General features: G+C 44.1%; 2 protein-coding genes across 2 annotated transcripts in view; both read left to right on the top strand.

Moving 5' to 3' along the window:
- LOC307245759 (uncharacterized protein) overlaps window positions 1-19,717 on the top strand; it is a gene marked incomplete at its 5' end in the record, with an annotated part of 98,621 nt that overhangs the window by 64,655 nt on the left and 14,249 nt on the right. The window contains 8 exons of the mRNA XM_080021425.1: window positions 3,632-3,786; window positions 4,438-4,649; window positions 5,256-5,463; window positions 5,956-6,052; window positions 6,205-6,433; window positions 6,525-6,650; window positions 7,485-7,604; window positions 9,566-9,647. Of these exons, the coding sequence (XP_079877551.1) occupies window positions 3,632-3,786; window positions 4,438-4,649; window positions 5,256-5,463; window positions 5,956-6,052; window positions 6,205-6,433; window positions 6,525-6,650; window positions 7,485-7,604; window positions 9,566-9,647 (1,229 nt within the window). The remainder of the gene's footprint in view (window positions 1-3,631; window positions 3,787-4,437; window positions 4,650-5,255; window positions 5,464-5,955; window positions 6,053-6,204; window positions 6,434-6,524; window positions 6,651-7,484; window positions 7,605-9,565; window positions 9,648-19,717) is intronic.
- LOC307246064 (ankyrin-3-like) lies at window positions 12,666-18,749 on the top strand (the record flags this gene model as incomplete). Its single annotated transcript, XM_080021859.1, has 4 exons — window positions 12,666-12,918; window positions 14,107-14,306; window positions 15,012-17,178; window positions 18,340-18,749. The coding sequence occupies 4 exons, from the start codon at window positions 12,666-12,668 to the stop codon at window positions 18,747-18,749; spliced, it is 3,030 nt and encodes a 1,009-aa protein (XP_079877985.1).

The following is a 19,717-nucleotide window of genomic DNA, read 5'->3' as shown; positions in this document are numbered from 1 at the left end:
CAGACTCTGTAGGAAAACAGCCATTGTTTGTCCAACAACACGGCTGGTAGCACCAACTTACCATGGAAGGATTGGTCATTGGGTGTGGTGGTCCTCCATTAGAAAGTTGGTGGTTGTCCAAACATGGATATTATGTCAATTCTGAACCTGACAGTCCCCAGCAACGTATTCTATTTTTTTTAGCAAAGCAATTCTGAATATCAGGACCCTTCTTATTGATGACAGTTTTCAGTAGAAAACAAGAGGAATGGGTTTAGGAGACGAGCTCTAAAGCGCGGCTACAGCAGACAAACCGTCACATCCACAAAGTCTGTGATGTTGATAGTGTGTTGAATTGATTCCCTTGTGTAATCATGACCCTCCAGACCCCCCATAGAACTTGTTTGTGGTGTATATTGTATCGTGCCATCATTTGGAGTTAACAATGGTATTAGATACGGGGAAATTTTGTCCCCACTTCTTTTTAAACTATTTACACCTGTATGGATGATCTGTCCGACCAATAGAAAGTCTGTAAAACTGTGTGCATGGCTGGTAATACTCTTGTAAACCATGTTGTGTATGCTTCAGTCCAAGTGGTGCTGGTCTCCAGCAGCTCCTCACTGTGTGTTCCGTGCATGATGTGAAACATGATATCAGATATATTGCAAGGGGACAAAGGTCTAAAAATTCCCTGATTTCAAATTGTCTGATAATAATCTTGGCGTCTGTAATAGGGTAAAATATCTTGGAAATTTTATTTCAATAACAGATGAGAGATGGTGATATTTATAGGCAGTGTCGCATGATGTATGCACAAGCAAGCATTCTCTCGTGCATGTTTAGTTTGTGTACAGATGGACTGAAGATGTCCCTGCTCAAGAGCATATTGTACACCACTCTCACTATACTCACTATAAATAAGCAGGCCTACAGAAACTTTAAGTAACTTATAATGATGCCATGAGATTACTTAAGAGACCGGGGTGGTGTAGTGCACCTGAGATGTTCGTGGCTGCAGGAGTCAATGCCTTCCAAGCTATTTTAAGAAATCTTATGCTTACATTTATTTTCTGGCTTAATGACCGAAATGAGGTCATCTTGGCTTTCACAAACAGAAGGCTAAGCACTACCCACTACCAGTCCTAGCTGTGGAGACATTGATCTATGTTCTTATTTTTTAACCATTGATCCTTTTATTGTGTATGTTATTTATTGTGTCTTTTTTTTTTTATATGGACCATGAGTCTTTTCATAAAGTTTGATTGATTGATTGATTGATTGATTGTTATATATACGTATTTTCTCAGGAAGGGGTGACAGCAACTTTTTCCATGTGTATAGCAGCATTTCTGTAACCACTTCCAATATATTGATAGAAGAACATTTTAACCATGTCCTCTGCATGAGGCTGTCCCACCTTTATGTCCATTCTTTACTATCCAGGGCACTATGTTCACAAACGAGCCGACAAAACAATCGAGCCACCAAAAATAGAACAGTGTCAGCATGTTCCCTCACTGATATTGTGTGTGCGTGTGTGTGCGTGTGTGCGCGTGTGTGTGCGCGTGTGTGTGTGTGTGTGTGTATGTTTCATTGCTGTCCTGTGGACACAGTAAGCTCCACCTCCCCAGAAAGCTGCCAGCCCTTAGCGAAGGCGAGAGCCTGGTTAGTCCAGTGCTCCAGCTGGGACCCAGAGGAACTAGATTTGTTGGGTAGGAACACTGCATATGGCATCCCGCCCCTCTGCACCTTCCTACCCCCTCCCGCCATAAGGCTGATTCATGCAGATATAAATTCTGTGTTATCCATCCTCCTTGATTTTTGTTCTGTTTAGGTTATTTTACCCACGATTGTAGCAACATCCGTTTTGCAAGTTTTGGGAAGAAAAACAACCTAGACTCTTTACAACGAAGCTGAAATCTTGATCAGATAGTTTTTTTCCCCTTCAACTCTCCAGACTTCAGCAGTTTCTTCCTAAAACTACATTATGACTAAATTCCATTTGTTTATCCTTTTTTCAAAGCTTTGAGTGGGCTTTCACTGAAAGGAGAAGGAGATTGGCTGTTCGGACTGGACTGCGCTTGTCGGGCATGAGCCTCTTTCTCACCGAGCCGAGTGTCATCCCGCTTCCCATGAACACTGTTCTTTTTTGATCCACTTTTAAGATCCGTCTCATTGCCCGCGCTATGCTGGCTGTCGCTGCAGCCGCAGTAATTGGTATTAAGAGTTCAGCCAGACTGCAGCCGAGCCTCTTCAACTTTGTGTGACCGTTTAAGGCATGAAGCAGTGGGCAAAGCCCAAAGCATTTACACCATTTAAGTTTCAATTAAGAAGCACTTATCTGTTGTGCAGATCCAAGGGCCAGTAGGGGAAACCGCACGACGAAGCTATGTTTTTGGTCAAATGTAACATATTGAAACTATACTGGGATTTGTTGCTGAGATTGAGACATGAATTACTTTGTTATTAATTTCAGGGCAAACTTCACCTTCATTTTGCAGATTTAATAGAGAGAAACACAATTCTGAGAGACAAACTCTCACATTTACTTAAAAATGATCTCTTTATTTTGCATCGTTTAAGTTTGGCGTCTGGGCTCTACTGCTCATAACTCCCGGCGAGGTGTACAGCAAACATAGCGAACATTTACGTTCGTGAGCTAGACCTATAGCAGTGATGAGCTGGAATCCCTCCACTAGATAGAAGAGTAGAGCCTGGCAGGAGGATGCAGGGGAGGTGGAAGGAGCCCAGCACTGCAGCAAGCAGGCAGGCAGCAAAGCAAGTAGAGCAGGAAGGATTGGCTGCTTAAATAGGGCTGGCCCATAAGGGCATGGAAGCATGTGGCGCCGTCAAGTTGTCTGACAGAACTAACTCTCCAAGCTACACCTCTTTTGCTTAGCGTGAATGTGGATCTTTAACGACGCAGCGATTGCTCTCAGCAAAGATTACAAGAAGCTATCAGTTAATAATAGAGGGTTTTCACATATGATTATCAGTGAATGTTGTTCCTCGGGTGCTCTGATAAGAGTTTGTTTCTGCACAAATGAACACTGCAGTGGATATGGCTGTCCGTAAAAACATCAGGCTCCTGTGTGTCTCCCATGCCTTCTTTAACTAAGGGCTGTGCAACTTTCTTCCTCTCCGCCCCATTCTGTTAAATTAAGTTTTCCATGCATTCAAGATATCCCACTCATCATTAAACAGCACCGTCATCATCATGTTTCTTCTTCTTCTTCCTCTTCTTATTATTTTGTTACCTGTAGCTGGATGTTTCTGAGATATTCTGGGACTGTTGGCTGACATTGTTTGGCAAATTTGTGGGACGTTCACAGAGAAGAGGGGCAGCATTTGCCATTTGTTAGTAGCCAAACTAAATGCAGTAGCCAAACTAACACTATATTTGCAGGTCATGGGGTAATTACATTTCTGTCAGTCAAAAGGGGAATCCTCTTCATATATGAAATTGAAAAAAAATGCCGCTAGTGGTTCCTCATTGCAACGTCACCAGAAAAGAAACACTCTAGCCTTCACTCATGGCTCACCGTTTCAGTCAACCTTTTAAACAGGTTCAGCAGATCTGACAACCAAGTTTGCCCCGTCTCCCGGTCCGTACATAACCCATAATCCGCACCATTTGCTCACCTTCCAGGCCTGTGATCGTGGAGATTCCCCACTTTGGCTCCTTGCGGGGTCGAGAGAGGGAGCTGATCCTGCTGCGAAGCGAGAACGGGGAGAGCTGGAAAGAGCACCAGTACGACTGCAAGACGGAGGAACTCAACCACCTGCTCAACGGCATGGATGAAGGTAAACTTGTCCTTCAGCTGTTGACTGTTTTAAAACACGTTAATTAGGGCAATTTGTGCAATAACTGCAATAACACTGTTATAACAGTGTTGAATCTGTAATAACGTAGATAGTACATAGAAATAATTTATCATTTATACCCTATATACCTATACCAATAATTTATCCCGTGCGTAGAATCACATTATTCATATTTTGTAAATTTTTTAAATATATTTGACTATTTCTGTTTTATATTGTTTCACTTATTTGTGCATATTTGGCAATTTTTATTCTTATTTTACATTTTGTTTTTATTATTCTTATTTTCTTTTTCTTATATACTGTATGTATGGATATATATATATGTGTGTGTGTGTGTGTGTGTGTGTGTGTGTTCTTAGTGGAATGAACTGATTCAGATTGTGTCGCAAAGGCGCAAAACGCAGCAAACATTAAAAACACCTGTATTCAATAATTAATAAAAAAAAAAAAACTGACAGACCAAATTAATGTAACTGGGTGCCCTCAAGGCAACAACACAGAGGATGGGTGGACCAAAAAGCCCTAAAGTTAACTTTTTACTAGTAGTAGTTAGTACAATTGGGAAGTGGGTTCTATGTTATGAGAAGCTTGGAATTTATTTAGTGTTATAAACTGTTCTCCTCATAGAGCTTGACACCACTGAGGAGATGGAAAGGAAGAGAATCTGCCGCATCATCACCAGGGACTTCCCGCAGTACTTTGCCGTGGTGTCCCGGATCCGGCAGGAAACCAACCAGATGGGGCCGGAGGGCGGGACTCTGTGCAGCTGGAGCGTCCCATTGGTCCAGGCCTCCTTCCCTGAGGGGGCGCTCACTAAGAAAATCAAGGTTGGACTACAGGTGGGTGGTGAGAGAACTCTGTGCCAGTCATGTTTTTCTGCCATGTCCTCTCTACGACGGCCTAATGCTTATTTTGACGCATATTGATACATTGAATTCTTGTGATTAGCCAATATCCCAATATCTGTTGTCTTCACTCATCTAGTCCATCAAAATGCAATCGTGGACTTGCTTAACGAATAGCATGTGGATGCTATTATGAAAGCAAAATATATTATGTATAATATACGTCCAATAATTCATGGTTCACTTAAAACATGGATATATTTTTGGCTCTCATGCTGTGTCACGTGGACCAGGCTGGTTTTTTTCTAGTGTATACAGTAAGTCAGCAAGTAAGCAAGGACTAACAAGGCTAAAAAGTGCTACAGTGGTGGAATTTGTAATAGGGTGGAATTTTGTAAAATCTTCAGTGGAATTTTCTAAAAAGTGTAAATCATACACAAACAAACATACAATGGTCTTAGTCCATACTTAAATATGCCCAACCCAATTTATTGCTCTCATAGACCATTCAGTTTGGGTGAATGTGAAAATGCTTCTGAAAACATCAGAACGTACCAGCTCTGTGCACGTTCTAAGCACTGGCCTGCTTCGCTTCCCCAGGCCCAGCCGGTGCCTGACGACACGGTCAAGAAGTTCCTGGGCAACCGGGCAACCTTCAGCCCCATCGTTACTGTGGAGCCCAGAAGAAGGAAGTTCCACAAGCCTATCACCATGACTATTCCCATTCCCCCTCTCTCTGGGGAGGGGCTTAGCAACGGCTACAAGGGGGATTGCACGCCTTGCCTCCGCCTTCTCTGCAGCATCACAGGTGTGTGTGTGTGTGTGTGTGTGTGTGTGTGTGTGTGTGTGTGTGTGTGTGTGTGTGTGTGTGTGTGTGTGTGTGTGTGTGTGTGTGTGTGTGTGTGTGTGTGTGTGTGTGCGGGCGTGCGCCCGTGTTGTTACATAATAGTGATTATAATGATCTGTGAAGGAGGGAAGGTAAAAACCCTTAGGTCTTAAAAACATGGATAACACTAACAACAATGTGTTTTGTTTGCTTTGTAATCCCTATGTTTTTTTTACTTTTGGTGATCAAAACACTCAAAGAGGCAAGAATGCCAAATTATAAATGTAAGTTGTCCTCAGAAGAGGGTCATATTCCCATCAACTATATCAGAAGTAGAAAACCAAACTTGAACATCTACTGCATGGAATATAAACAAAGAGTAAATCAAATCAAATCTGCCACTTCTGTGCAGCTGCGTCTCATAAAAAGTAACATGGTCGGTGTTGTTCACTGTGTGACTGACTCTCTTGACAGGCGGAACGTCTCCAGCACAGTGGGAAGACATCACCGGCACCACGCCTCTGACCTTCATCAACGACTGCGTCTCCTTTACCACCAACGTCTCCGCCAGGTCAGACACACCCTGCTTGCAAACCTGAAACTAGCTTGAAGACCGACACGACTTCTATTTCAACTATTTTCATGCCGCTGTGTGAACTGAGTACAGACTTGGATACCTACACATCAATGGTGTCTTAAGGTTTCTCGCTGTACGTCTCCTAGGTTCTGGCTGGCGGACTGCCACCAAATCCCAGAAACGGTTGGTTTGGCCACACAGCTGTACAGGGAGCTGATCTGCGTGCCCTACATGGCCAAGTTTGTGGTGTTCGCCAAGATGAACGACCCGGTGGAGTCGCAGCTCAGGTGCTTCTGCATGACGGATGACAAGGTGGACAAGACCCTGGAGCAGCAGGAGAACTTCGAGGAGGTCGCCAGGAGCAAAGACATAGAGGTACAAGCAGCCAAAACTCCTGAAGTGCTCTCATTTGATTATGAGGTTGTGAACTACTGCCGCACTCACCTTTTGGGCACTCTTGCCTCAGGTTCTCGAGGGGAGGCCGATCTATGTGGACTGCTACGGCAACCTGGCCCCACTGAGTAAAGGGAGCCAACAGCTGGTTCTTAACTTCTACGCTTTCAAGGAGAACCGCCTGCCGTTCTGCGTCAAGGTAACGCCGGAGTCTCCTTTCACGTAACATCCCTTTTCCTCCTGTAATCATTGGCCGCCTTGAGTGTTCATAATATGAAATGTATTTCACACAACACATGATTTTCCATGAAGATAAGCTGCAGTACCTTAAACAGAATGTGTACGGGTATGGCTTTAAAATGGAATTTTAATACAAATGTATGCAGCAAAGCCAGTCTATCCTCAAAGAAGAGTTTCTACAACTGTTTCTATAAATATGCATATAAAAGGTCCGCATGTCTGCATCCACCCCTCTCTCACCACTTTTCATTCCACAAATTACACAACAATGCCCCTGCCCCCATCACAGTAAATCTCTCCACAGGGCATAACCTACTTCCCTGCCCCTCCACTATTTCACTTCAACTAATTGACTGGCCAACTAACATCTAGGCTCTCCCTTGTCAATGTACGCTCTCCCTTGTCAATGTTAATGGATTATTAATCCTTTTGTGACCTTGTCCCCTTTGAACTAGAAAACTCTTTACCCACTATAGCCTGTTAATGAGCTCTTGCGGGGTCAGGGGAAAGTCCAAACTGTAAATTGCAGAATGCAGTTTTAAGCGTTAAGAGTTGAGTGCGTCAGAAGTTCATATGTCAAAGTGGAAAGAAAACCCGCGACTTAGCCATCTGATTCAGTCTTTGTAAGTCTTGAGTAAGGTAGTCGAAAGACACACCGTACACTGTCTCATAGCTGGCTGTGTGATCTCATATACACAATTCTAGACCAGTCAATTTATCTTCCAGAATAATAAATCTAAAAACGAACCAGACTCCGGGGCCAACGACCTAGGTACGATTGTCTCCACTGTAGGTCAGAGACAACAGCCAGGAGCCCTGCGGTCGCCTCACCTTCCTCAAGGAGTGTAAATCCAAGGGCCTCCCCCAAACCGCCGTGTGCAACCTGAACATCACCCTCCCCGCGCTGAAGAAGGTAAGGCGGCTCCTATCCGGCTCCATTCTCTGTCGTCACCACCACAAACCATGCTCACGTTCATAGTGGCCGGTGCCGTAGCCTTACCCTCCAGGGATAGCAGAGGGAGGGACACCTTTGGCTAAACTCTTGCCACCGTGTCTTTTATCTGTTTCAAGCTTCTCTCGATATGTACTGGTTATCTATGCAGGGGTTTTTTGCTGTGTCTGCTATATTTCGATTTGGATGTCATGCTTTTGGCTTAGAGCTTCTACGCAAATGGCCTTTTGATTTTCTGGCTGGCTTAATGTGGCTTGTCATTGTTCATTTGCTTTTGGGTGTTTTTTAGTTGGTGTTCATTTTTCCCCTTTTGCCCTTGGCCTTGGATGTGGCTTTTCTTTCGCTCAGTTGTCGCTTCTGTCTATCACTCCTTTTTCACACCCTGATGTTTCCTTTTCCCCCTGCTTTTCATAATGTTACTCCCCCTGTTTCTGCAATGCATCTTGGGAACCAGGAAACGGAGTCAGATCCCGAGGATGAGGTAATCCACATGCTCCCCCCTCATACGCTGCCCTCTGCGCTAGATTCTAGAACTGGTTTAGGGGCCTTGCTCTTCTCTCATTAGCCTTATTCTTTTCCGCTGCTACCAGAGTAATGTGAGCTGTCCTCGTTCAAAGCAACCCTTAGCTGTTCAGCTTTGCATGATATATTCGCAGATAAGAATATTTTTTTCCACATTTGTAAGCCTTGTCCGATGCACTTTACCCTTGTTAAACTCCTAAAGTATAGTATAGAGTAGGGGTGTCACAATTACGATTTGAAATCGCAAATCAATCAAAATGAGCATTCGATTTCAATCTTCAAAATCACAAGCAGGTTCGTGACTCTCCCCGTATTTTTGTGGGTATTGTCCGACGTGGTCGCCATATTGAGGCGGTCAAGATCCGCCGGTAAACAAATGCAGTGTGCGCTGGGGGGTGTGGGCCCCTCCGTGGAGTCGATTGCAGCTCCCCTGGCTCCCGAACGGACTTTCACGGACTTTGCGGGCATCTCCATGGAGGGGTCCGCTGCGCCTCATCCCTCAACGCACACTGCAACCGCCCAGCAGCGGATCTCGACCGCTCCAATATGGCGGACGCAGCTGGCGCATAAGGTCAGAGTTGACGTCAGAGCCGATCGTGTTTTAGTACATGTAGAAGACAAGACAGGGGTATTTGTTTGCCTTTTATTACCAGCGTTCCCCTCTGGCAAAAATAGCATCGGTTTTTCTGCGCTTATTTTGGTGAGTAACTTAAAATTAGTGTAATAAGTAAATTATTCTTTAGTCTAGTTTTGATCAAGCTCGTAACTATTTAGGTGTGTTGTTTAAATATTCTCATATTTTTGTCATTATTTATAATTGTTATTATTTAAATAAAAGTTACTTATTGAGAAACAAGTGTTTTTCTTTATAGATCAAGACTCGGTAGTCTGACAATGGCATAGCTGTCAGTGCTGAAAAAGAATACATATCTTTAAATTGAAAATCATGACCTTAAAATCGAAAGCTAAATTGTTGATTTAGAGAATTGTGACCCCCCCTAGTATAGAGTATAAATTATTCTCACTTTGGTACAGTTTAATGTCAAATATTTACTGCCTTTAAGAATCAATCGCAACTTTTAGCCTCTATTAATGATAATGTCTCACTGATTAGCTTGGTATAAACAAACTCATAAGCAGTGGTACCAGTAATCATTACCATATGAGGAAAAAACAGAAGACGATTGGTAGGCTTGAATAATCTTATGAAACTCAATATCTTAAGGAGGAATTATGAGCATAGACTTTTATTGCTTTCCCAGAATTATACAGTTTGTCCAAATAATGTATGATTGAACTGGATTGAACTGGTAAGGTTTTGATTGTTGCTGATTTGGACACACCGTTAACGCAGGGTGATCTAGCACTGATAGGTGTTTGTGTTGTTGTTATTGTTGCAGACTGAAAAGCCAGAGAGACGCCATACCTTTGCATCCCTAGCCTTACGTAAGCGCTACAGCTATCTGGCCGAGCCTGCACTGAGTGAGTGTGACATCTTCACTAACAAACCTTTTTGGCAGTCTTGGATAAACATAATTTTGAATAAATATGCGTGGATACATTTGATTCATAGATAAGCTATTTTTTAATTAATCTGTACCATGAGTGATTTATTTAGAGATAGACCTAAGCTATTCAATGTGTGATGTATGCATATCTCTCACCCCGAATAACATGCACTGTCCACATGCTTGTTCACCGTGGTATATGGTTTTGCATGGGTTTTTGAGTATTCTTGGTTTTTGTGCTGTGCCTGCCCACTTTGTGAGTTTGTATGGTGGTCCTGCCGGGTGTTTTTGGTTGTTTTCCACTTTTGAGTCATACACATAAAATTGTTGCTTTGATTGATCAACATAATGTCAAAATGCATTTGAGAAGAAATCAAAGTAAAATATTTGTGTTATTTCTTTCCTTTGATATTTTGTTGTCCCTAGAGTTGGAAACCTTTTTTTTCTTGGCTTTGTGATGATGCAGATTTTCTTTGGTTGGTTGAAAATGCATGTTGGAGGTCACATGTATGGCTCTTATTGTTCAGGTTCTTTTGATTTTCTTTTCACTCTCCCACTGCTTGTCACCAAGAGAATTCAATGCTTCACAATATTATGGACCAAAATACATAGTCTTGGACCCAGTTGCCATAATATTTTTTTGCTATTATACAGTACTACAGGAAAAGTGGAAGCTTCTGCCAATGGCTCTTTTATCAGAACATCCAAATCATCTTTAGGAAAGCTGTCTTAATGTAATTTACAGAATGAACAGATAAAAGGCACTTAGATATTAGAGGACTTATATTAGAGCCAGAGTACATATGCTTACTCTAATATTGGCAAATCTAAAGTCAAAGGAGAGAAGTCTTTTATGTTGTACTGTTGCGTTTTGCCTTGTCATTATTTCTGTTGTCATTTGTCGACCCCTTCATTGTCCTTTTATTTCAGCTTTATGTGCTTTGTTGGGCTTTTGTCCATTTCCGTTGCGAGTAATTTATCATGATTGGCGTTGGAAAACAATTTCTTTTGTAAGTTTTCATTCTACACTAACATTTCCCATTTCAGAACTTTATAAATCAACTGTTCCTTCCTTGATGCCAGGACTAAGTCACTGACCAATTCTTCCCTCTGTGGTCTTTTCTCCTTTTCACTTCTTCCCCCCTTCTTCCCCAACATAATTTTTGTTGCCTTTAATATTCTGCATTCTGTTGGCATTTCTTGCCATTTTTCTCTCTTCATTCTTTTCACTATTTCATTTGAAGAAACAACAGTTGAGCGAAATGCAGCACCAAGAACAGTGCCTGCTGGTTACCCTCACAAACCTGTCTTTCCAACCAGACCTTACCCACCATGGCCGGCTACTCCTATTACCGTCCCTGGTCAAACAAGGCCCGTCGGATTGGGGGGTTCCGTCTCCCATACCAGTTCGCCGCCAGGCTCGCCAGTTGCTTCTCCACTGAAATCCACCTGGCCCCTCTCCTCCCCCTGCCCTGCTTCGCCAGCACCCATCAAAACCCTCCTGGGAGCCCCACCACAAGTTCTTGCTTTGTCTTCCTCAGCAAAATCAGCTAATGAAGTAGCCTCCTCCCCAATCAGGTCTTACAGGACCATGGCTTCACCCATCAAGACCGTTATTCAGCACGGCCAGTACCCTGTCCAGGGGTCAGCCAGTCTGGTGTCATCATGCAGCCCAAATAAGCATGCCACAGACCCGGCATCTATCAAGAGCCTCGCTTCAGCATACACTTCAAGGACTTCCCCGCTACACTCACTAGCTGCTGGGTCTGTGGTAGATAGTTTGTCAGCTACGATTTCTACTCCAGCATCACCAAAGACAACTGTCAACATGTATAATTCTACTTTGCCATTTAAAACCGTACTTGGTTCCACAACAGAGGCAGGAGCACCTTCACTCTCTTCCATTAATGCCATCTCCAGCTTGTCATCAATGAAAAACTCTGTAGACTCAACGCTAGCATCGCGAGGAGGAAAGTCATCTCTCTCGTCTTTGTCCTCAACCGGACAGAACACCATCGCATCTTCAGAATTTTCCCTGATGAATGGATCAGTTTCACCTGTGAAATACCTGTCACCCTCCTCCACACCCTCCTCTCCATCCTCTCGCGTACTCTCAGATAGGAGTAGTAGCCTTCAGGACAGGATCCAGGCTACCACTAAAGCAGCAACCTCCAGCGTCAGCGCAGCCATAAACGAAGCCATAAAGTCGTGCTCTGTATCAGGCTATGGCACTCTGAAATCATTGTCCTCTTCACATAGGTCTGCCACAACTTGCTCCGGTTACGGCTCTCTCATATCTTCAGCAGCCACCGCAGCAGTGTCCTCTAATGCCATGACGGTACCGATGTATTCTCTCACCAATGTCTTGCCAGACGCCCCTGCAAAGCCAGGGCCGGGCTCTCTCAAAATGGCACTGCCAGATCCTTCACATTCTTGTACTTCCTCAGCTTCTTTGTCTACCTGTGTAACCTCATCGAAAATAAAATCTCAGTTGAAATCTCCTCCGTACATTACGCCACCAATCATCCACCCAACTGCAGCATCAAACCAGGAGATCCTAAGAGATGTTGCAGATATGAAAGAAGATCTGATAAGAATGACAGCTATTCTCCAGACAGACACACGCACAGCTGCTAAAACTGTCCAAACTTCACATACTGGTACTGCTAAAGAAACCCGGTTGGAGGATGAAGAGCCGTTTACTTTAGTGGAGAGAGTAAAAGAGGATTTGGTGAAAGTTGGTGAACTATTACAGAAGGATATTTCAAGTGAAGGTAAAGCTGCCCAAGACAGAGTCTCAGAAGATGAATGGGAGGAATTTTCTAAAGATGAGATTGAGGCAGCACAGAGAGGTTCCCTGTCAGAATATAATCATCCATTTGATGAAACAGCCCTGCCCTTTAGGCCTCAGTCCATTCGAGGCACAGACTTTGACTTGGCTAAAGTAGTTGATTATCTAGCAAATGACATTGGCGCTAGTTCTTTGTCTAAAATGGCAGAGGTCAAATATAGGTATGAGGAGGAGGCAAAAAGAGAAGTAGAAGAGAAACAAAAGCGTGTTCTCAAACCAGCTATGTCTTTACAAGAGCACAAGCTCAAAATGCCTCCACCAGGCTCAGGCATGCGCACCTCTCCATCAGAGAAAGACCTCAGTAAACTTGCAGAGTTGTATCAGGGTGCAGATGTCATTTTGGAGTCACCTGAGGACTTGTCTCACGAGCAAGATAAGAGCCCCCTGTCAGACAGTGGGTTTGAGACAAGGAGTGAAAAGACACCTTCTGCACCTCAAAGTGCAGAGAGTACAGGACCTAACCCTTTATTTGCAGATTCTCCCATCCCTCCATGCGTAACTGAGACAAGGACGGAAGTGGTCCATATAAGGAGCTATGATGAGCCTTGTGAGCCAGTACTGATGGACGAGGCTGCATCTGGTTTTTCTGGTATTGAACCAGATGCAGCCTCACCTAGCTCCACCAAAGATAAAGTCAAAGCCCTGCAGTTTAAAATGTCAGAAGAAGATTCCATAGTGAGCAAAAGCATGTGTCTTAAAGAGGAAACTCATATAACTACCACTACTAGAATGGTCTATCACAAGCCGCAGCTAACTGACGGAGCAGAAATGATGGAGGAAACCATGTCTGTCAGAGACATTATGAAAGCTTTCCAGTCAGGTAGGGATCCGTCGAAAGAGCTGGCAGGGCTTTTTGAACACAAAGCGAACCAGGATTCTGTCAAAGGAGATGAACTTACTCCAAGGTTCCTTGACAAAGACGTTAAATCCAAACCTAAGGTGGAGAGAATAATAGAAGTCCATATTGAAAAGGGGCACAGCACAGCAGAACCCACCGAGGTCATTATCAGAGAGACCAAGAAGCACCCTGAGCTTTATGTCTATAAAGGGGATCGTGGAATAAAGGAACTTACTGATTATGATGAGGCTCAACGGGAAGAAGAGGAGCTTAATGCTGAAGAATCACTGCCCTCTTTTCTAGAAACATCTCGTGTGAACACCCCTTTGTCACAGGAAGAAGACAGCCGCCCAAGTTCTGCTCAACTGATTGCTGATGACTCATACAAAGCCCTAAAACTTTTAAGCCAACATTCCATAGAGTACTGTGACGATGAGCTATCAGAAATCCGAGGGGAGTCATACAAGTTTGCAGAGAAAATGCTCCTATCAGAGAAACTAGAAACCTCTTCGTTATCTCATTCTGACACAGAGGATTCAGCAATGTTAGCAGACCAAACACAGATTACTTCTGATGATGGCAGTGGCCGCAGCACAGAGGGTGTAAGTCACGAGCATGGAAGCCCCAAAAAGGAGTTTGCATTTAGGTCATCAAAAGATGGGTCTCCTAAATCAGGGAAATTCTCCTCGCACAGGGATGAACAATCGCAGTTTGATAAGGTGACTGTGCTGCATTACTCTACAGAACAGGGTAGCCCTAAACATGCAGTGTGGATGCGATTCACAGAGGATAAACATGACAGGAGCAGAGACAAACTTATTTATGAGGACAGAGTAGACCAGACTGTCAAGGAAGCCGAAGAGAAACTTAGTGAGGTGTCACAGTTCTTCCGTGACAAAACAGAAAAGCTTAACGATGAGTTGCAGTCCCCTGAGAAAAAGCCTGTAAGGAGAGAGCCGAGAGAAACTAGATCTGGACCTAGTTCCACATGCAGCAGCCCTGAGAAAACACAGCAGAAACCAAAAGCATCGGGAGAGGGATGGGGTAAAAGCAAGCTCAGGGAACCTTCTGTTAGCAAAATGTTTGGCAGTGACACTACAAGCGACAGGAAGAGCTCTAGTTTACCGAGCAGTCCTGAGCGAAGTGGGCTTTCTCGCTTCAGCGAGGATTCATTGAAGCCCACTAAGGCGAGTGAGTCTGCCCCATGCACTCCTAAATTTGTGAAAACAACATCCAATGTCAGCTCTGTAAGAATGAAGTTTGAATCTGAGGCTCAGAAGCAAAGCCAGTCTAGTCCGACAAAAATTCCTCCACCAGTGCAGCCTAAACCTTCAGTAAAAACACTGCGTGAGAGTAAACTTCCCATTTATCAGTTTTCTACTGTAGGTAAAATTACAAAAGAATCGGAAACAACAGATGAAGGAGGCCAAAAGATTGGGGTTGAAAACAATACAAGAGCTCAGCAGGTTGAGTCCTCCTTTCAAAAACAACTGGGTGAAACGCTGTTCACTGTTACCCAGGAAATCAAAGAAAGCAATAAAGTTCAAAAGGTTTTAGCATCAGCTGCCATTTATGACACTACAAAAGACAGTCACAGTCTAATTGAAAATTACCAACAAGCCACAAAAGGAGAGCCCGCCTCTCAAAAGGTGACGGCTGTAACACAACTAAAAGACAGCGGCGAACCAGCAAACAAAAACCTTCGGAAAAAGACAGAATCTCAAATTCCTGTTAGGACAGCATCCTCCCCCCTTGATACTGACTCCCCAAAGAAACAGACCCCAACCAAACCCTCACAGATACCTACATTAGCAAAGAACAAAATACAGACTTGCCCTGTGACAACCCCAACAAAAATAGAGGAAAGTCTTACAAACAAAACATTCGAAATTTTAGATAATGCACCCAAAGATTCCAACTCTAATAACCTTCCTAGAGATACACTAGAGACAATTATTGACCCTCCACTTGCTGCAACAACCAAAGAGAGTTTTAAAGACATTAAAACACTACCTGTTTATGTTGGTGTCCAGGTGGGCAGGCAAGCAGAAAGGGAAGCTAGGGGGGGACTTCACACAATCATACAGAAATCCAGCTCAGCGCTTAGCCCAATAAGTCCGGATGATGACACACTAGAACAAGTTTCTTTCATTGACAGCTCCGGGAAAAGTCCTCTGACACCAGAGACCCCCAGCTCTGAGGAGGTTAGCTATGACCTAACATCAAGGACCCCTGATGGCTTCATGGGGTTTACACCAGGGAATCCCAGCCCCATAATGGAGGTTTCTGAGGATTCCGAAGAGGATGGCAAATCCAGCTTCACTTTCCGAGAGGCTCTGCCGAAAAGACCAAGTAGTAAAACAACAGTTGATGCCACCCAGGCAGACCTTGATAATGCAAATCGGCAAGAAACAAAAGTTGATGACAACCAACAGGAATCAAAAATGGATTTTAACCAACAGGAAACAACAGATGAGAGAAATCAGAATGAAACAACAGAGCACGAGCAGCAAACGCCCCCTAAAGACAAAGGAGTTGCATATATTGAGTTTCCCCCTCCTCCTCCCCTGGACTCAACATCTGAACAATCAGATGTTGAAAGGAAAGGTTCCTCTGCCTCTTCTGATACTGAGACTGAGATGATGGAGGTGAACTTACAGGAAGACCATGACATGCGTATGCAGACAGAGCCAATAATATGCATCCAACCCCCCACCCCTGTTCCACCAGGGGGGGGCGATAGCCAATCGAATGGCGAAGATGATGAGGATGAGGGGTCTGTCTTCCAGCCGATCCCCTGTAAGAAATTCAATTTCAATGTTCCTGAAGAGGAGATGGGGAAGAGGGAAAATGGATCTAAACCCAAAAAACAGGACAAAAATGGGAACAGCAAAGACCCTCATGGAACAAATGGAATGAATGGAACGAATGGCTCAAATGGTTCTAAAGGTTCAAACGGCAAAGGGGGAGATGATTACGATTACGAACAAAATGGAAATGACCAGTCCATAACAGACTGTTCTATAGCCACGACTGCTGAATTCTCTCATGACACAGACGCGACAGAAATAGACTCGCTAGATGGATACGAGCTTCAGGATGAGGACGACGGCCTGTGTGAGCAGGCAGACTCAAGGCTGTTTGGTCTTCCAGACAGCAGAAGAGACGTCTGGGCGTCAGAGACGTTTAAGTCCTCCGACCGCTCTTTCACCCAGACCAAACTGGAAGTTATTGAGGAGGAGAAATCCCCAGAGGAGTGTTTGAAGGCCTTTTCGAAAAACGATTCCCCCGCAAACGGGGACCAAACTGAGGATGTTGTGAAAGATGGGATTACGACGCAAGAGCAAAAACCGTCAGACAAAGAGGGATTCTCAAATACGTATTTTAGTTATAAACTAGAAGAAGAGTTTAACTCTCCTTTTAAGACTGTGGCCACTAAAGGGCTGGACTTTGATCCCTGGCCCTGTAAAGGTGGGGAGGAAGAGGTTGTTGACATGGCGGGGCCAAGGGACAGCAATGATGAGCCAAAGCCATTTGGACTTGCGGTCGATGACCAGTCTCAGGCCACAACGCCAGATACAACCCCCGCCCGAACTCCCACAGATGATAGCACGCCGACAAGCGAGCCAAATCCATTCCCCTTCCATGAAGGGAAGATGTTTGAGATGACGCGCAGTGGTGCGATTGACATGAGCAAGAGGGACATGGTGGAGGAGAGGCTGCAGTTTTTTCAGATTGGTGAGCATTATTATTCAGCTGGCAGGTACAGGGTCAGATCCTCAGAAATAGATGTCTCCACACAACAGACAGAAAGCTGTAAAGTCAGCACACCGCCTCCCACAAAGCCCTTAACAGCCCCTCAAGTCTCCATGCAGACTACTACAGTCCGACTGGATAGATCAAACGGGGTTGTTAGTAACAGCACATGCTCCAAATCAACCTTGAGCAGTGATTCTAAATTCTCCACTTTTAAAATTGGTTTGAAATCTCCATCAGATAAAAAGCCAAATTTAAATGATTCCAGTAGCAGTTCACAGTACCAGACAACAAGCACTTTCGATCCCTCTAATTTTATTTCCTCAGGAACCACTGTAGATGATTCTTATTCCGTAGCATCATATTATTTTGATATTTGCAATTCCAGAACATCTGAAATGACAGAGGACCATTATAATAACAGGTCATCATACATCACAAATTATGATTCAAGTCCCCAAATTCAGTCAGGCACATCAGAACCAAGGGAGTATTCAGATTGGACAGCAAACCTTCAGAGCACTTATTACCAAAGCACAGATCTTATACCTTCCGCACAATCATGGCATGGCAGCAATCCTCAAGCAGAGAACAGCAATAACAATTGCAACAATCTTTACTCCCTTAACGGTCATGCAGACTCGATTGTGTTTAACTTGCGGTCGTTTTCGGAGCCCACTCCGCAGCAGGTCAGCAGAGTAGAGGCATCGTTCAGTCAACTTGAAGAGAAAATACGGGACGTTGGGATTGTTCCCAAGGCAGCAATAACAAGTACAGGAACCAAAGAGGTCAAACGTCACATATGCAAGTCGCGATTACCTGTGCGGGAGCGTAGCTTAAAACTATGCAGTAAATATCAAGAATTTGGGGAACAAAGGGCAAAAGAAAAGGGCTCCAAACACACTATAAATGTGGTCAGGGAAGGACTAGATCCTTTAAAGCACTTAAGTTGTCAATCTAGAATCCCAGTAATGAGGCCAAGGAAATTCTCCTTACCTTTAATTGATCATAAACAGATCAGGGGCCAATCTGCAGTCAGTAATAAAGACATTAAAACGGTCAGGTGTAACAAACAAATTGTAAAAAACAGATCCAAGATTGAATCATTTAATAGGTTAGTAAAAACTACAGATAGACGTGTCATGAATCCGAGTGGAGTAAGAAATAGTAGCAGCTTAGTCTCACGAACTGGGCAAATCAAATCTGTCCATTGCGGCGTAGCGAACCCCACTCGCCAAAACCTCCCCAAAAAGGGGCAGAGAAAGTTGGAAGGAAACACACTGGCCAATGATGATGAAGAAAACAGCAGCTGCAGCCTCAGCACATCCAGGAACACTTCTTTGTCAGAACCTTGTAGAACTTCTAGAGCGTCTAGAAGTTCCCACTCTTCCCCCACCTCCACCACTACCTCCAACACTACCACCACCACCACCACCACCACCACACCATCACGGCCCACTAGCGGTGGGGAAGCTGAGGTTGGGCAGGCCGGCAGTGAGAGGAGGATGGGGAGGAGCAGGAGGAAGAGTAGGCGCACACTTGGAGGGAAGGAGCAGGAGGAGAAGGAGGAAGGGAATCAGGTTGATCAGCCAAAGGCGACTCCTGTCACGGAGAACGAGACTAGTTTGTAAACCCTTTCTAAAAACTTGTTAATCAGTATCTTCCTATTTGAGTTGCATGTAGCTGTTGTGGATGGTCTGTGACGTGATGTGTAGCTGTCACTTCTTTTTTCTGTCATTTCGTCCTCTTTGTCCTGTGCCGTCTAAACAAACTTTAGGGTGTGAGCATTGAGATTTAGGTTTGACAGTTTATGGCAGAATCGTCACTTACCAAGACCTGTCCCTGGATCGAGGAGTTTTATTTATTCTCCTGATATTGCTGCTGAAGCCAAAAGTGGGTTTGGGCCGGCTTGTCATTTCTGACAGATTACACCTCTCAAGTCGATAGAACAGTAAATAAGGACTGATAGGAAAGGATTGACCCGTAAAGTTCCAAGTTCAACTTTGTTTGTCCCATGAGGGCAGATGACTACACGGCACAGTGGTATGTGGAGAACAGTTATGATAAAAGCAAAGTGAAATTAAATAAGGAAACTTCAGTCAAGTAAATTAAACCACACCACTGCCAAGTCACTGCAAGAGCAACAGTGATTACCCGTCATTTAGTGAATAATTGTTTAATATGTTAGTCTGTTTTTAAAATATACCAACATAGGGTCATTATCAGTATCCATTGCCAGTGCATTGGAACGCTATCACCGCTACAGAAGTTGATTCTCGTGTTTGGATCATGTTTTCAAAGTGAGCAGGAAAGGCTCGTGGTAGGGTTCTACCTTTCCTCCAACAATCTACCAGCCAGTCTTCGCATTCAACTCGTTCAAATGACTTAAACGACTGCTGCGGGGGTCTCCCATGCATGCCCATTTATCACCTCACAGTGAAAATCCCACTTGGCCTTGCATTATCTGATAAAAAAAAATTGAATAAATCTCACCAGCACACTACACGAAGCAGCACAGGTCGTCGAAGACATGACTCATACGTAGACAAAATGTGTCAAAATGTGTCCGAACTGTTTGCTTGTGTTCCGATCCGCTTGC

Source organism: Zeus faber, assembly GCF_960531495.2.
Source record: "Zeus faber genome assembly, chromosome: 20".
Classification (NCBI taxonomy): domain Eukaryota; kingdom Metazoa; phylum Chordata; class Actinopteri; order Zeiformes; family Zeidae; genus Zeus; species Zeus faber.
The sequence above is the reverse complement of the archived record's forward strand: the minus strand, read 5'-3'. Positions and strand labels throughout refer to the sequence as shown.